This window comes from Pantherophis guttatus, chromosome 2 (assembly GCF_059756535.1).
Source record: "Pantherophis guttatus breed Tessera chromosome 2, ASM5975653v1, whole genome shotgun sequence".
In the NCBI taxonomy this organism is placed as follows: domain Eukaryota; kingdom Metazoa; phylum Chordata; class Lepidosauria; order Squamata; family Colubridae; genus Pantherophis; species Pantherophis guttatus.
Window position 1 is genome coordinate 254,271,305 of NC_142064.1, and position 17,574 is coordinate 254,288,878.

A 17,574-nucleotide genomic window follows, 5' to 3' on the forward strand; every position below is an offset into this window, starting at 1 on the left:
AGCTACCTTTGTACCCATCCTGAGGTGTCATCTCCAGTGACCCCCCCAAACATTTTCAGAGTGTGGCCCCCATACCTCACTTAAAACAGGGGTGAAATCCAGCAGGTTCTGACAGATTCTGGAGAACCGGTAGTGGAAATTTTAAGTAGTTCGGAGAATCGGCAAATACCACCTCTGGCTGGCCCGAGTGGGGTGCGAATGGAGATTTTGCAATATCCTTCCCCCAGGAGTGGGGAGGGAATGGAGATTTTGCAGTATCCTTCCCCTGGCATGCCCACCAAGCCACGCCCACCAAGCCACACCACACCCACCAAGCCACGCCCACAGAACCAGTAGCAAAAAAAATTGGATTTCACCACTGACTTAAAAGGCCAGTTGCAAGATTCAGACTCCCAATCCCTGAACACTGGCTTGGCTCACTCATCGTTCAGACATGTTCTGGCATGCTAATCTTGCTTCGTGCATTATGTAAATCCAGCTAGTTGTAGTTTACGCCTTCAACCATGTTTAAGCAAGCCATGGCTTAGCCTTTTGTGTTAATTACAACAAATCCTGCAGCACCTAATAACCAAACTCTTTTATTAGAAGTCAACGATTTGTGGGCTAGAGTTACCTTGGCTTGCTGTAGGTGGGCAATGAAGATGCGAACATGGCTGGACATGTTTGCTTTACAGTCTCTGATAGACGACCAGCAATGATTCTCAGGGGACATGAAATGTCAGGCCTACAGAGATACTCACTAGGGACATCAACTGCTAGAAAAGCTCTGACCTCTTCAATAAAGGAGAATATTTGTAGCTCGGGTTGAAATGAGGGGCCCTTGGTGCGCCCTGAGTTTGGTATTTTCTTGCAAACATTTCATGACCCAAATAGGTAACATTATCAGTGCCAGTAGGGAGTAGGATTTGCTTTCACTAGCACTGATGTCACTAGTTTGGGTAATGAAATATCTGAAAGAAAACAAGCTAAGAGAGCACCAAGGGACCCTCTGAAGTCTTCTTCAGGGGAGATGTTTGAGGAAAAAGAAAATTAAACCACTGTAAATACTTTCAGGACTGCCTGGTGTAGAACCTGAATTGAACCAAGTTTGTTCTCCAGAGATATCTCCAACTTCCTGGTCCAACCATCTCCAGCTAATTGCTCTCCAATATACATTGGACTTCAATCCCATCATTCCAGCAAACATGGAATGTTTTGACTTGCTAATAGTCTGTAGAGATTCTCAGTCATCCAGGTCATGGTTGTCCCAAAGGTGCTTTTCCAGGAGGCAACTGGACTTCCTTGTTTTTCCTTTTGAAGACGTTTCGCTTCTCATCCAAGAAGCTTCTTCAGCTCTGACAGGATAGTGGGGAAAGGAAGGATTTATATTCCTTGCAGACAGCTGGTAATTTGTATCCTTTTAGCGGGTCATTGAAGCATTTGGAGATTTATCTGTGTCCTCAGGGTCACCTGAGCAGTGCTCCTGGTTCCTAAAGTCTGCAATTTTTCCTCTGGAAATCCATTCCTACCCCCACACCATTCCAAGGGTGTCCGTCCCAAATGGTATAGCTAGTGGCCTCCTGAAAAAGCACCTTTGGGACTTTGACTTGCTAGTTGAGATTTACAGGAGTAGAAGTCCAACTATTTGGACAGCAAGCGAGCGCTTGTGGAAGTGGCTTTGTTCAGACCTACAGCCAGTTCCTGTATCCATTTCTGAGAGTGCAAACTTCTGAGCACATAAGCCTCGTGTCACATGCCAATGCTGTCAATGCCAAAAATGAGTCATCTGTGCATTCTAGCCAGCAGTGGGCTTACAACCCCTTTCCAGAAGCTGCAGAGCAAGGGCGAAGTGATGCAATAGTAGACTGTGTAGCGTTGAGTACAAGGACCTTTTCTCCTAGAAAGGAGGATCCATCCACCCCATAACAAATACTTTAGTGGCTGAGAAGGGGAGGACATGGCCTGTTGCAAAGAAGGAATGCAGAAGATCAGCAACAAATTTTAGAAGTCCACATCACCTAACTTGGGTGATTTTCATAAGTCAGGAAACAATGCTCAACCGAGGAGGAGGAGGAGAAGGGAATTTCCGTCTGATGCACCCTTGCCTCTCGCGATCTGGAGTAAGAGGAGGCAACATTCTGTAAAAAGAAGAACAATCTCTGACTTTCTTCAACAAACACCTAGCGAGCAGAAAAACCAGGCATTTGAAGGCCAATCTTGTCTGTTTTCATACTTGTGTAGAAAGTTAGCACCCACCCCTCTCCTAGGAAAATGAAATATTCTAGGAAATATTACAAAGGCAGAATATTATATTTTCCCTAAAGGAGAAACATGTTTCTAAAGACAAACTCAGAGCCTCAGCTCCCTGCCCCCCCCCAGCAGATATTTTGGTGCCAACCTATCTACAAGACAGAGGATGGACCAGCTTATCTACAATACAAAAAACATTCACCCTCATGACACAATAGGATTAGCCCTCTATGCAACTCACCACATGACACTTGAGAAGCTTACATCACTCAGCAAGATTCAACCAAGCCTGAGACTCAAGACAACCTACAAAGTTAGCCCTACATGGCCCCATGGGAGTCTGACAACCAATCACTATACATTTATCAGTATACAGGAACAGGAAGCTCCAAGGCCCCAAGAGAGGATATAAATCTCTCTCCCTCTCTCACTCATGTGCTCTTTTTGCCCAGGACCTCAAACCATGTGGTCCTGTCCACCATTAAACCATCTTTCCAAGCAGTCTCCATGTTTCCAGTGTCTTTCTCCCCACTTGGAGCCTGAGTGGCGTAGGAGGCTAATGCCTCCTACTAAGGCAGCATTTAACATCCAGCTGCCTGCAATTATTGCTAGTTCAATTCTCACCAGGCTCAAGGTCGACTTCCATCCTTTCTAAGGTGGATAAAATGAGGACCCGGTTTGTGGGGGCAATAAGCTGACTTTGTATAAAATATGCAAAAGTATGAAGGCTATTGTAAGCCACCCTGAGTCTCTGGAGAAGGGCAGCATATAAAAATAAATAAAATAAATAAAATAAAAAATAAAAAAATAATAAAAAACCCAGATGGACATTTCTTCCAATACTTGGAATTTGATGAATTATAGTGTATGTATCAAATTAATGCTGAGCTTGTAGATCTACAGAAGCTTAACAATCTCCCACAGAACCTTAGCTTGGCTCTTGCTTCAGCCCTTTTTATTTTTCTCCAGCCTAGTTGGAGTAAAATGAGCCGTGGTGACACAGTGGTTAGAATGCAGTACTGCAGGCTACTTCTGCTGACTGCCGGCTGCCAGCAGTTCGGCAGTTCGATCCTCACCGGCTCAAAGTTGATTTAGCCTTCCATCCTTCCGAGGTGGGTAAAATGAGTACTCAGATTGTTGGGGGCAATATGCTGACTCTATAAACCACTTAGAGAGGGCTGTAAAACACTGTGAAGTAGTATATAAGTCTAAGTGCTATTGCTATTGCTAAACCAAATCACACTCCCACTTAGATCCTCTTCGAGCTGCAATAGAAGGTTGTCTGCCTACCGATGCTGGGACGGGGGGGGGGACCCAAAAACATAGTGGTTGTTGTCCATGAGCACCATTTTGACATCTGCCTACCTTGACTCTGCACAAGGCTGTCACAGATGCTGCCTCTTCATTGTATCCAGGAAATGTCAGTTTCTTGGATCAAAGGCCACATGCTAGCTTTTCACTAAGATGTTGGGGGATTTTCCCTCTCCAAAATGCATAGAGCAGGACAGATAAATATCTAGATGGGATTCTATTTCCTTGTTGATTCCGTTCATTGAAAGAGAGAACAAACAAATCATCATCTCTTTAAGACAAGTCCCTTTCTTAGGAATCTCTGTAGTAGGGTACAAAAGTCAAGATGGCAATCCCAACAGCATGATTGCAATCACCACCTTGCTTCTTTTGACCCTTTCGGGAGAGATCCCTCTAAAACAGGCGTCTCCAACCTTGGCAACTTTAAGCCTGGCGGACTTCAACTCCCAGAATTCCCCAGCCAGCAAAGCTTCTGAAGCTTCAGAATTCAGAAAAGCTTCAGAAAAGCTTCAGAATTCTGGGAGTTGAAGTCCGCCAGGCTTAAAGTTGCCAAGGTTGGAGACCCCTGCTCTAAAGACAGGTAAAATCATTTCAAAGAGGCTGCCGATCAACGAAGCAGGGAAGTTTACCTAACAGTTTTCCAAGAATCTGTGCTTGAAATCCACGCCCTTCATTTTCTTGATCTTGCAATTACAGGGGATTTGATAAGGTAGAAAGGCCTCTATGTCGTTGAACTGTGGACTTCAGTAGCTCTCATTGCAATCGGCTACAGCAAATCTTCCCATCTCCAGAAAGAAACAATCATCCAGATGGGGATGAGATTTAGAAAATGCCCCTTCTACAAACCCCCACCCACAGATCTAGACTGAAAAATGGCATGGTTGAATTTCAAGAGTCAGGCTGTACTCCAGTGTACTTAAGGCAGGAGTCTTGAAGGACTGAGATTTGGTTGCAGAGTGAAGTTAGCATTGGTTGGGTATCACCCAGAAAGGAAATCTAAGATCTGCTCTAGCTGCAACTTTTAAATATAGATAATCCTCAACTTACAACCGGTTGTTTAGTGACCATTTGAGTTATGATGTAACTTGAAAAAGTTACTTATGAATTGTCCTCAAAGTTATGACTGCCTTACCACCTCCACAGTATTTTGAGTACTTGGCAACCAGTTCACATTTACAACCAGTTTCAGCATCCAATGGCCACATGATCAAATGTTGCAACATTTTTTGCCATTTCCCAGTTGAAACAGTGCAACGGATAAGCTGGATTCAAACTTACGATCACATGATTCACTTCATCACCACGTGATTTGCTTAATAACCACAGTGACTCACTTAACACCTGTCATAAAAAACACCCATAAAGTCAAGCTTGGTTATATGACCACAACAACTTACGACCAAAATTTCAGGCTCAGTGGCGGTCAAAGTCAAGGATTACCTATCTTTTAGTAAATCCTGCAAAAGCCTGCAAGGACGCTGTGGTCCTCGACTTATGACCACAAGTGAGCCCAAACTTTCTGTTGCTAAGCAAGACAGCTAAGTGAGTTTTGCCCCATTTTACAACTTTCCTTGCCCTAGTTGTTAAGTGAATCACTGCAACTGTTGAGTTAGTAACAGGGTTGTTAAGTGAATCTGGCTTCCCTATTGATTTTGCTTGTCAGAAGGTTGCAAAAGGTGACCACATGACCCCAGGATGCTGCGACCATCATCAATATCAACTAGAATTGCCAAGCATCCAAATTCTGATCACATGACCATGGGGATGCCGCAAGGGTCAGGAGTGTGAAAAACGGTCATTAGTCACTTTTTCAGTGCTTCAAACGGTCACTGTATGAACTGTTATAAATTGAGGAGTGCTTGTATTCTCTTTCCCCCAAGGAAAGACATCGCAAGGTCATCTTCAGCAAATGAGATAAGCAACATGGCGGAGGGCTGGAGGAGAAACACAATATGGCGGAGGGCTGGAGGAGAAACACAATACACAATAGCCATTTACCTCTCCTATGATGAATCCGAGGAGACAGAGAATCAGGCCAGCTAAGCTCAGTCGGATGATATTGGTCACCGTATAGTCTCTGCCAAATTCCGTCTTTACCAAAGAGATTGGAGCTGCCACAAGAGACATTTGACAGGATCACCACCATGGTTTCCTCAGGAGACCCAAGAAGCAAGAGGAAAGACTTCACAAAAACTTTCCATTTCCAAGTGTCTCAAGCTGCAGAGCTGGTCAACAACCAGCAGCTGGGAATAGCCAGGAAGCCAAGCTCAGTGAAACATAAGGAGGGACTTCCTGCAGTGAGAAGAATGGCTGGACAAAGGAACTGCCTTGTCAGATACTGTGGTCTGCCATTCTTCTGTGGAAGATGGGGGGGATACAGTAACAGTAACAGAGTTGGAAGGGACCTTGGAGGTCATCTAGTCCAACCCTCTGCTCACACAGGAGACCTATACTAGGGATTCGAACAGCCGAACTGCCGACTTTTCTGACTGACAAGGATTTTATACTTGATACATTTATTTTCTTTTCCTTTCTCTGTATCCCATACCCTGCTTGCATTCTTGTAGAACCTTTCACCTGATTTATAACCGTTGCCTGGCTCGCCATGGCTGCCTGGCAGTTTCTCACCTCTTGGGGAATGTAAGGGGAGGGTGGGCCACGTGGACTGCACCAGAAGATGACCCTGAGAAAGTTCTCTTATCTCTTTCTCAGAGCGGCGGTTACAATAACATCTTCACACCTGCAGATTGGCTGGATCCACATCGGACTGTTGGGAGGGGTCTCTAATTTCTTTTATTCTACTTGTATGCCCTGAGGGACCTCAGAGCCTGCTTTGAATCTGTATTGCTATCACCCCTTTTCAATAAAAGGTTCCTTTTGAAATTCTCAGTTTCGAGAGTCTTTACTTTCTTGAATAAGGGGAGGGGGCTGGGCCAGCCTGCTTCAAGGGGTGGCTGGCTCTGCTTAGTAAGAGACATATAATCATCAAATTATAGGATTGGAAGGGACCTTGGAAGTCTTCTAGTCCAAATCCTGCCCAAATCAAGAGTCCTTATATCATTATGAAGTCTTAATACCGCTTTATCAGGGGTGGGTTCTAAAATTTTTTACTACCGGTTCTGTGGGCATGGCTTATTTTGTGGGCGTGGCTTGATGGTCATGTGACAATTATTTAGGATTTAGCAGAGGTACTGGTCTACCAGGCTTTTAACTGCTTGCAGAGCTTTACTGATCTACCCATTTATTTTTGCAGGCACTGATCCACTCATGTATTTTTGCAGGCACTGGTCTACCTATTTATTTTTGCAGGCACCGGTGTACTCATGTATTTTTGCAGGCACTGGTCTACCCATGTATTTTTGCAGGCACTGGTCTACTCATTTGTTTTCTTTTATCAGCTGTAGGGCGGCCCTTTGAAGCCCCGCGGCAAGAGTTTAAACAGTTTTTTTCCCTCTAGCCATCAGCTGGGAGTCAGGAGGCAGCAATAGATTGGGGGGTGGGGCCAAATAAAAGGTAAGAATAACACGGGGGTGGGGAGGGCAGGGGGCGGGGGGCGGGGGGGGGAGAACCAGTTCGGTGACATCATATCGTCACCGCTACCGGCTCGGCGGAACCGGGCCAAACCGGGAGGAACCCACCACTGCACTTTATAATGCCTTGGTAAGACCACACTGTCAGTTCTGGAAGACAATTTGGAATATCGCATCCAGTTTTGGTTGCCACAACATAAAAAAAGATGTTAAGACTCTGGAAAGAGTGTAGAGAAGAGCAACAAAAATGATTAGGGAACTGGAGACTAAAACATATGAAGAACGGTTGCTGGAAATAGATATGTCTTACTCTAGTGAAAAATGTCTAAGGGTGACATGATAGCAGTGTTCCAATATTTGAAGGGCTGCCACAAAGAAGAGGGAGTCAAGCTATTCTCCAATGCACCTGAAGGCAGGACAAGAAGGAATGGATGGAAGCCAATTAAGGACAGGACCAACCTAGAACTAAGGAGAAATTTCCTGTCAGTGGAAACCAGTGGAACAGCTCACCTTCAGAAGTTATGAGTATCATGAGTATTCGATCAGTGGAGGTTTTCTAAGAAGAGATTGGACAACCATTTGTCTGAAATGATATAGGGTTTCCTTTTTGAGCAGGGGTTGAACTAGAAAACTTCCAAGGTCCTTCCAACTTCATTATTCTGTTTTATTCTATTCTCGTGGATAAATGAATATCGAATCTTGATTATTCAATTGAGGTCAATAATTCAATTGGTTGACATTAAAACAGGCAGAGTTATCTGATGCTGAAACAGCATCGTATGCTTCAAGATTTGGAAAGAGAAGGTCCATGCCAATATTTCTTCTTCTAAAGTCAGACAAATATTATGAGCTGGTTGCCCAGCACCCAAAATATGATTACATCACTGTGGGGTGGTAAGGCAGAAAGAGAGGATTCAACTGTGGCAACTTTAATAGTTATGCAATGAGAGGATTTCCTCCAATGTGGCTGGTGCAGTAAGCTATTTCTGTTGAATTTCCCTCTGCTACTTCACTCTTAGAAGGACAGAAAAGGAGGTTAACAATTGGCAACTTTTTTTCCCCTTTGGTTGTGTAACTCATGAAACTCCCCATACGTAAATAATCACAGCTTTCATCACAGAAATGTGGGGACATTACTAAACATAATTTCTAATTCAGTTTGCATCTTAAACTTTGCATTTGGAAATTTTCCAGTTCAATTTGCATCTTGCATACTTCCAAACTCTATATCCAGATCAGAGGAAGCCCCTCTGTTCAAATAGCAACACAGTGCTTGATTATAAGCTGTGCTGGCACAGTGGTTAGAATGCAGTACTGCAGGCTAATTCTGCTGACTGCTGGCTGCCTGCAATTTGGCAGTTCGAATCTCACCAGGTTCAAGGTTGACTCAGCCTTCCATCCTCCCGAGGTGGGTAAAAGGAGGACCCAGATTGTTTGGGGGCAAATATACTAACTCTGTAAACCGTGTAGAGGGGGCTGTAAAAGCACTCTGAAGCGGTATATAAGTTATATTGCTATTGATGTTTTTTTAATTAAATACCAGCAAAGATCAAAACAATTAACTGGTAAAAATAGGAGAAAAGGCAGGCCAAAACAAGGAGGGAGAAAACCATAAACACCAGACAACAGTATATATCAATGTGTCTCAACTTCAGCAAATTTAACAGGTGTTGACTTCGACTCTCAGAATTCTCCAGCCAGCCATCTTGACAGGAGAATTCTGAGAGTTGAAGTCCACACTTGTTAAAGTTGCTGAGGAGAAATACTGATTTGCATTAACTCTGTCTTTCTCTATCTGTCTGTATCAAAAGGCCCAGAACTGTTCAGAGCCACTGGGAGCAAAATGGGGGATAATTATCATGGACAGTTCAAAAGGGAACAGCCTTTGCTTATTCCAGCTTTAGTCAATTTATATTACATAGCAGCAGCTGTACAGAGATGGAAAGTAGGACAGCAGGTGATCCCTCTTTGACATGTGATGGATGGAGATAATGTCTAAAAAACATGAAAGAAGATAAGTTTCATCTTCCAGTATCTGATGTCATTTCCCCCTTCCATATTCCGTTCAATTCCTGATTTTATTTTCTAATTATTTCCATCTCCCATACAAACCTGCTACATTTGTGCTTTTGTTGGAAGAGGTCCCTCTTCTCTGATCATCAAAGGCAGCAGCATTCAAGGGGGGATTTCTGGTTTCTGTTAAAAAAAATTATTTTTAAAGACATTACTTTCTTAATGCAGACTGTTAAGCACATGTTTCAGCCCTTTGAGGAAATCCAGATAAAACCACCACTAGCTTTATTGCAAGATCACAATGTTTGAAAGCACTTCTCCTCTCCTTTACTTTTAATTTGCAAAACACTAGGGAGGGTTCCTTCTGTCAACTTTCCCAAACAAGAAACACAATCAGATGAACTAATTCTACTTTATTGTAAAGCTACATTAACAGAATCTTAGAAGTCTAAAAGTGCAAATCTCTCACCTAGGGGAGGGGATGACCAGGCTGAGCCTGAGGGTGGAGTCAAATGCATCATCAGTCTCGAGTCCCTTCATGCCCACAAGTGATCTTATGTCCAGCCCACCTTGAATTCTGTTGAGCCTTATCTATCGCCAATTTGCTTTGACCATTAGCAATAGCACTTAGACTTATATACTGCTTCACAGTGCTTTACAGCCTTCTCTAAGCGGTTTACAGAGTCAGCATATTGCCCCCTAACAATCTGGGTCCTCATTTTACCCACCTCAGAAGGATGGAAGGCTGAGTCAACCTTGAGCCTGGTGAGATTCGATCTGCCAAACTGCTGGCAGCTGGTGATCAGTAATCTGCAGTACTGCACTCTAACCACTGCACCACCGCGACTCATAGTTCAGATTCTTGTGCAAAGCATTAGCATACAATAAACTTATATTCATTTGATCTGCTTGGACTTCTGGTTTCCTGTGCTTGACACCTCCGTTATTTTTAACAGCCCAAGAAACTAGAGAGGCTTCAGAGCTTCTTGCTTCACCCATTATCTAGATGTGGGCTATGCTGCCTCTTATCTAATAATTCCCTTGGCAGCATCTCTTCCTTCTGTCTCCCAAGGTCAAACCACTGCAATATGCACTTGCTATGAGCTTCTTCTGGCTTAAATCTGCACTGTGGTTTTAATCACTTTCCCAGTATCTGCTTACTCCCTCATACGGGACTGTAGAGCAGAGATGGGAGAGCCATTATCCAGCAGCAACCAGGAGTGGATGTTCAAGAAAGTCAAAATGACACCATTTTTATGTGTGTTCACATGCAATACACCTAAAAAGAAACGAGGCTTCAAATTGTGCACTACAGCTGTGCTCGTAACCTCCTTCCTCCCAACCAAGGTGTCCTTCAATGGCCCCATGGTGTGAGGAGAATTTCTCTCAAGCACATGTGGAATAACAAGAGAATGAAGAATAAGGATTTTATGCAGAGAATTCTGATATTCAGATGTATAAACCAGCATTTCTCAACTTTGGCAACTTTCAGATGTGTGGACCAGTGGTGGGTTGCCCCTAGTTCGGACCAGTAGTAAAACCGGTGGGAAGCTCTGCCTACTAACCCGGACATCATCATAGGTGATCTGCGCATGCGCAGAAACAAGTACAGGTCTATTTCCATTCTCTTACCATTGATCACAGTTAAGTTGATGTTGGCTGACACTCTGACACCCAAAGCCAGCACCTTGATGTCATAAATTCCCGAATCTTCTACTCTGGCATCCCGTAATATCAGCGAAGCATTTTCAGAAGACCACTCCACTCGGTGCCTGTATCTCTCTGCTTTCACCACTGTGATCTCGCAAGCATCCCACCACTGACGGGTACCACTGCCTCCCTTGCAATTATCAGCTTTCACAGTCAAAACCAGCCCTGGGCTGGTGATGAAACGCCATCGGATCTGGAAGTAGGTGGGCACTGAAGAAGAGAAATTCAACAAGACTGGAAGCAAGGCGGTCTTTCCATGGGAGACGGTCACTGGGAACGAGGGCGTAGACAGCACAAGGCCTGCAGCAGGGCCTGGTGGAGAAGAGAACAGGAGAAGGGATTAGCAGCGAGGTCTACAGAATACAGAATCCGAGTGGGAAGGGACTTTGGAGGTCTTCTATCTAGTCCAACTCCAATGCTCTAGCATGAAACTCTATACCATTCCAGCCAAATGGCTCTCCAATCCTTTCTTAAAAACCTCCAGTGATGGAGCACCCACAGTTTATGGAAGCAAGTCATTAACTAATTGTCAATTATTAACCGTCAGGAAATTTCTTCTTACTTCCAGTTTGGATGTCACTTTAATGATCTTCCATCCATTGCTTCATGTCCTGCCCTCAGGGGCTTTGGAGAATAGGCTGAGCCCCTCTCCTTTGTGACAGCCCCGAATGATGGGCTGTATGCTAAAATAAAGCCAGGTCATGACACACACTTGAAAGTAAATCAGGAAGCCTGTAATTGTGGAGTGTGTCTGGCAAGAACAAAGAATGTTTATCTACAGGAAATACGCATGTGTAAATCTTGTAACAAATCTGGGTAGTTAGAAAGTTGATAAAAATAACAAGAGTTAGACAACTTGCAGGCCTCAGCTAAAAATTAGGAATACGGATGGCCTGCAGCCAATTAAATGTGTACTAGATAACTCCTGGGGCATTCATTAGCCAAGGCTTAGGAATAGGGACAGCTAGAGACCAATAGAACAAATTGTAGAATTATTACTAAAATGTTTATTAGATGGTATTTCTTATTATCTCACCTCGTCCCGCCTTCTCTTTTAGTGAAAATGTATAAAGCTTACTTAATCCTTTGTTCTTGGTTCTTGGCATTTTTGGCCTGGAGCCCTTTTCCTTGGAGGAGTATAATAAAAAGCAATCAGAAAACCGGCACCTCATGTCTGGCATCCATCATTGGCTTCGGCACCAGGCTCAGACCCAATTTGGGAACAACACTTAACTATTGGAAGATTGCTGTTACGCCACTTTTAATAATCTAATAATAATATTATAATTATCTATTCCTAATAATCTACTCCTAATAATCTAATCCAGCTCCTGCAAGGAGAAGAACTAGATCTAATTCTCTATTGAGCTCCATCATCTCCTTTCTTTTTCCTAGGACATTCCTTATCACTGGAGAAAGCGAAGCCTTACAGCCGAAAGATCTAACCTCCCTTTTGCTAATGGTACCATAAAAGCTTTTTTCCCCTCTTCTTCAGACTACCACTCAGTCAGAAAACACTCTACTGATGTTGGTGGAGACTGCTACAACGTCTTACCTGTTAACGATTTCTTCAGCTTCAACCGCAATAATACACGGGCAAACAATCGATACAAACTCAAATACGACTTCAGCAACAGCGTGGTCAACTCCTGGAATGCTCTACCTGACTCCGTTGTTACAGCCTCAAACCCTCACAGCTTCAACCGCACATTGTCTACCGTGGACCTCACCCCATTCCTAAGAGGTCCATAAAGAGGGTGTGCATAAGTCCCTGTCTACTGTCCCCATTTATCTGTACTTATTTCCTTTGTTTATCTTTATACCTATACCTGCTATCTTGTACATGTTTGACAAACAAACAAACAAACAAACAAAGTCCTCATTGCAGCCTAAATCAAGCCAAGGGTGTCCTTTAATGGCCCTGCATTTTTAGGGGGGTTGATGCAAGGTGGAGCTCCATGTTGAAAAGCTTTGAAGTTAATTCAAACCAAAAAAACAACAACCCACTTCTCTTTAGATGTTGCCAAAGTATTAATTCCATCACCATCGCTGCCATGTTGGGTTCTGTAGAAGATGGGCAGCCTGAAGCTCCCATCTCAAGAAAAGGTTTTCTGCCTCTTTTCTGCTTAGCAAAACAACCCCTTTACTCACCCACCAGCATCAGGAGCAGCCATGGACATCGTGGCATTGCAGCTAAGATTCCGTTCTCCTCTGCCTTTGAGGCACTTTCTCCCCTGCCCATCACTTTCCCTTTGTGCAGTTCATTTCACTTTCACCCACCTCTGCTCCATTTTGAGGAAGTGTGATAATGGAGCCAGGCCTTCTCCCTACGTCCTCCTGACTCCAGCAAAATTCTGCCAGCTCGGCTCAAATATAACAACGGTTAAAGACCTTTGTACAATGTGCTGTAGCCAGAGGGGAAAAAGGAGAGGGATATTTTATTTTTTATTTTATTTATTTAGTTAGTTAGTTAGTTTGTCAAACATGTACGAGATAACATGTATAAGAGCTGAGGTGGCGCAGTGGTTAGAATACAGTACTGCAGCTACTTCAGCTGACTGCTAGTTCAGCAGATCAGCGGATCAAATCTCACCGGCTCAAGGTTGACTCAGCCTTCCATCCTTCCGAGGTGGGTAAAATGAGGACCCAGATTGTTGGGGGGAAATATGCTATTTAGTATACTGTCTTTGGTGTAAGCTGCCCAGAGTCCTCGGAGAGTGGGCGGCATAGAAATACGAAAAATAAATAAATAAATAAATAAAATAACAGGTATAACAGACATGAACACAGGAAATGAGTACAAATAAATGGGGACAATAGGACAGGGATGGTAGGCCCACTGGTGTGCTTATGCACGCCCCCTTTTACAGACCTCTTAGGAATGGGGTGTGGTCCACGGTAGACAGTTTAAGGTTGAAGCTATGGGGGTTTGAGGCGGGGTGAAATCCAGCAGGTTCTGGAGAACCAGTAACAGAAATTTTGAGTAGTTCGGAGAATCAGCAAATACCACCTCTGGCTGGCCCCAGAGTAGGGTGGGAATGGGGATTTTGCAGTATCCTTCCCCTGCCACACCCACCAAGCCACACCATGCCCACCAAGCCACGCCCACAAAACCGGTAGTAAAAAAATTTGGATTTCACCACTGGTTTGAGGATGTAACAACGGAGTCAGGTAGAGCATTCCTGATATTGACCACTCTATTGCTGAAGTCGTACTTTCTGCATTTGTCAACAACACTCCCATCCTCCTTCCTGGAGCCCCCCCCTCCCAATTTACACCTCACTATCTGACTTCTGGAGTATGTGAACAAAAGACTTTCCATAACAACTTCAGTCTGTTTCAGTCCTGGATGCAGGAATGGTCCACTCCTCCTCCTCCAGAGTGTCACAATATTCCTTGCTTTACAGATGGACCGAAAGGATTCAATCTACCCAAAAGACCTGGTTAATCTTAATAGGATTAGGGCCTAACAGGGCAAGTACGTTAGTCTCCTCCATAAATGGTCTCCTCTTCGGAATCCAGCTGTGGTGCTCCAAAAGCAGAAAGTGTGACATTTTGTGGAACAATGTCCTCTGAGCCCCTATCAGGAAAATCCCAGAGACTTTCTGTATGCAACTCCGGCATGTGTTGATTATATAAATAGTCTACCTTTGAATCTACAAATAGAGTAAATACTTTCAGATTTGCTCATTGACGTACTTTTTAACAATTTTGTCATACGATAAATAAATTCCTTCCACAGCAGTTCTTGTTCTTAATCAAGGAGGTGCCTATTTTCCCTTGGATTTGGGATGGTCTGTAAAGTGAAGATCTTCCCGGGAATAATTTTAAGAATTGCCTCCATTTTCCTCTCTTTTGTCGAAGTTACCAGGTCTTGATGATTCTGGGATTCCTGATGTTGGATGACAAATCCAGCTATGGTCTATAGCAGGGGTCTCCAACCCTGGCAACTTTAAGACTTGTGGACTTCAACTCCCAGAGTTCCTGAGTCAGCAAAGCTTCTGGGAGTTGAAGTCCACAAGTCTTAAAGATGCCAAGGTTGGAGACCCCTGGTCTATAGAGAGTCTCAGTCATCCAGGTCATGGTTGTCCCAAAGGTGCTTTTTTCAAGAGGCCATTGGACTTTCTGGTTTTTCTTTGAAGATGTTTCCCTTCTTATTCAATAAAATTATTTCCCCTGGGAATCAAGGATGTTCATTCAGGTATTCAAAAGGTAGAGACTGAAGTCACCTAGCAATGGGACTATATACTGATTGGACCATGTGACTGGAGACGCTGGGGGGAAGTGACAAAGTTTTACTTTTAATTGGGTGTAAAACCTGCTGGAACTTAGAGCCGGTTTTCCACCAAGTCTGTGCCAATTTGATATGTCCCAATAAAATGTTCTTTGAGGAATACGCCTGCCTCGAAGTTCTCATTGCTGGGGATGTATTACTTGAAACCTTGACAGTGTGAGTCACTTAACTTGCTTAGTCAATAATAATAATAATAATAATAATAATAATAATAATAATAATAATAATAATAATAATAATAATAATAATAATAATAATAATAATAATAATAAGCCTTGCTTAGTCATGGAAGTTCTGGTTCCAATTGTGATTATAAGCTGAGGGCTACATGTATTGGTCACATACTGTACATGTAATGTCCAGCTGGTGAATCTATGATTCAGGATATTGTGCTGATTTAGAAAAGGGTGTAATTGAATAAGCAAGTTGTAAACAAATTATATGAACTCAAGCCAGTAAGAATGAAAGAGAGAGATAGTGTAGATATGAACTATTCCAGTTTATGAAGTAATTTGTTCATTGTAAATCAGGGATATCCAGAGCAGGAGGTCAAAGAAGTCAAAAGGAAGATGCATCCATGCAACTGAAGCCCCACCCCTTTTGCATACATTGTGATGCACGTAAAAGGGGCAGGGCTTGTGGAGTTGGGATTGCCATCGTGACTTCTTTGAGCCCCCTTGGGAACCCCTCCCCAGTGTAATTAGCTTCTACTGAGAAACTGAGATTTACAATTTGACGAAATCCTGAATGGCTTCTTTTAAAAGTTAAACCAAAGTTACAAATGAGATGCATTTTTTAACAACGATGACGAAGAGAATAACCTTTGCAAAGTGACTTTAGCCCCACAAAAAACAACTTGTAGATCTGTGCACTTGGTAACAAGGGACTGAAGTCACAAGACTTGTTTTGGGAGAAGCTTTTCTTCTCCTTTTCTGAAGGGCTTCCTCGTTTCTGTTTTGTAGGTTCCCAAGCTGCCTTGAAACCAAAATTATTCATGCTAAATATATATAGCTGGAGGCTTCCTGTCAAGAAAGTCAAAGGAGGTTACTTTTCTATGTTAAGAAGAGACAGGAAAGAAAAGTGGGGGGGGGGACGGACTTGGAGAGAATTTTAGCAGATGAGCCAGATTCATTGAACAACTTTGGTCGTTTTTCTTTTTAAAGTAGAGCTGGTTTAATGTCAAGGTCCCGAACCGATGAACCCAACCGAGCAAACACGATCAAGACGATCCAATCTCTTAATGCAAAACTTTATTGAGTACATTGTTTTGGCACAACTGAAGCAAAACCAGCTCTAGCTAATTCCTGTACCATCCCCATAATTATAGAATTTCCTCTCCCCCTCTATTATTGCAGGTCACATTGTCCAATTGAGGTTCAGGATATTGTGATGAGAAAATGTATTTGGGGGTTTGGTAAAACACCTGCTGAAGTGTCTTTGGTTCACACAGCTCGTCTTCTTGATGTCTTGAGCCCACATTCCATTTCCCCCTTCCCTCCGCCCAGTTCGCTGGCAAGCTGAGAAGCGAAAGTGGCTACCACAGCAGAAGCACGCTTCGAACTTGGTAGTGTTACTAACTTTAACAATTGCAGTGATTCACTTAACAACGGCGGCAAGAAAAGTCATAAAATGGTGCAAAACTGACTTAACAAATGTTTCACTTAGCAACATAAATTTTGGGCTCGATTGTGGTTGTAAGTCAAGGACTACCCATGCCAATTTCTTTTTCAAGAGGAAAGCACATGCTTCTGGATTGGAGGAAAGGGGAATTAAGACAGAGAAAAGGAGTTGGGTAGATGCAGGGATGGGTTCTACTTTACTACTGGTTTGCAACGGGGCCGCGTGCACACGCGCATGAAGCGACTGATGTGTTAGATGTATTTGAAAAGGGACGTGGTGGCTCAGTGACTAAGGTACTGAGCTTGTCGACGAAAGGTCAGCAGTTCAGTGGTTCAAATCCCTAGTGCTGCGTAATGGGGTGAGCTCCCGTTACTTGTCCCAGCTTCTGCCAACCTAGCAGTTCGAAAGCACGTAAAAAATGCAAGTAGAAAAATAGGGACCCCCTTTGGTGGGAAGGTAACAGCGTTCCATGAGCCTTTGGCGTTTAGTCATGCCGGCCACATGACCATGGAGATGTCTTCAGACAGCGCTGGCTCTTCGGCTTTGAAATGGAGATGAGCACTGCCCCCTAGAGTTGGGAATGACTAGCACATATGTACAAGGGGAACCTTTACCTTTACCTTAGATGTATTTGAAGTGTGTGTGTGGGGGGGGGTGAAACTCTTCCCTGTTGCAAAATGCAAGAAATAAATATCCTTCTATTATCTGATTTTTATACCAGAAGATATTGTCCTCCCTTTGCATCCATCACATCAAGAAGAGGAGAGAAACATGAATTTAATTGCAAAAATTACAAAAAGCTTGGATGAGGGTTTTCTCTCTATAGAGGTGGTTCTTTTGAGAAATACACAGATGAGCAGTTCTGCT

At 43.4% G+C, this 17,574-nt stretch overlaps 1 protein-coding gene across 4 annotated transcripts; it reads right to left on the minus strand.

The window, feature by feature from the left end:
- Positions 1 to 562: 562 nt before the first annotated feature.
- Positions 563 to 13,027, minus strand: LOC117668060 (uncharacterized). 4 transcript variants are annotated; one of them, XM_034421750.2, is made up of 5 exons: positions 12,945 to 13,027; positions 10,716 to 11,105; positions 9,183 to 9,266; positions 5,539 to 5,651; positions 563 to 2,094 (listed from the first exon to the last, which is right to left on the minus strand). In XM_034421750.2, the coding sequence occupies exons 1-5, from the start codon at positions 12,979 to 12,981 to the stop codon at positions 2,035 to 2,037; spliced, it is 684 nt and encodes a 227-aa protein (XP_034277641.2). In that variant the 5' UTR covers positions 12,982 to 13,027; the 3' UTR covers positions 563 to 2,034. The 4 variants fall into 4 exon arrangements, with proteins under 4 accessions (XP_034277641.2, XP_034277639.2, XP_034277640.2 ...); XM_034421748.3 differs by having other exon boundaries at positions 563 to 2,117; XM_034421749.3 differs by having other exon boundaries at positions 563 to 2,117; positions 12,949 to 13,026.
- Positions 13,028 to 17,574: the final 4,547 nt, after the last annotated feature.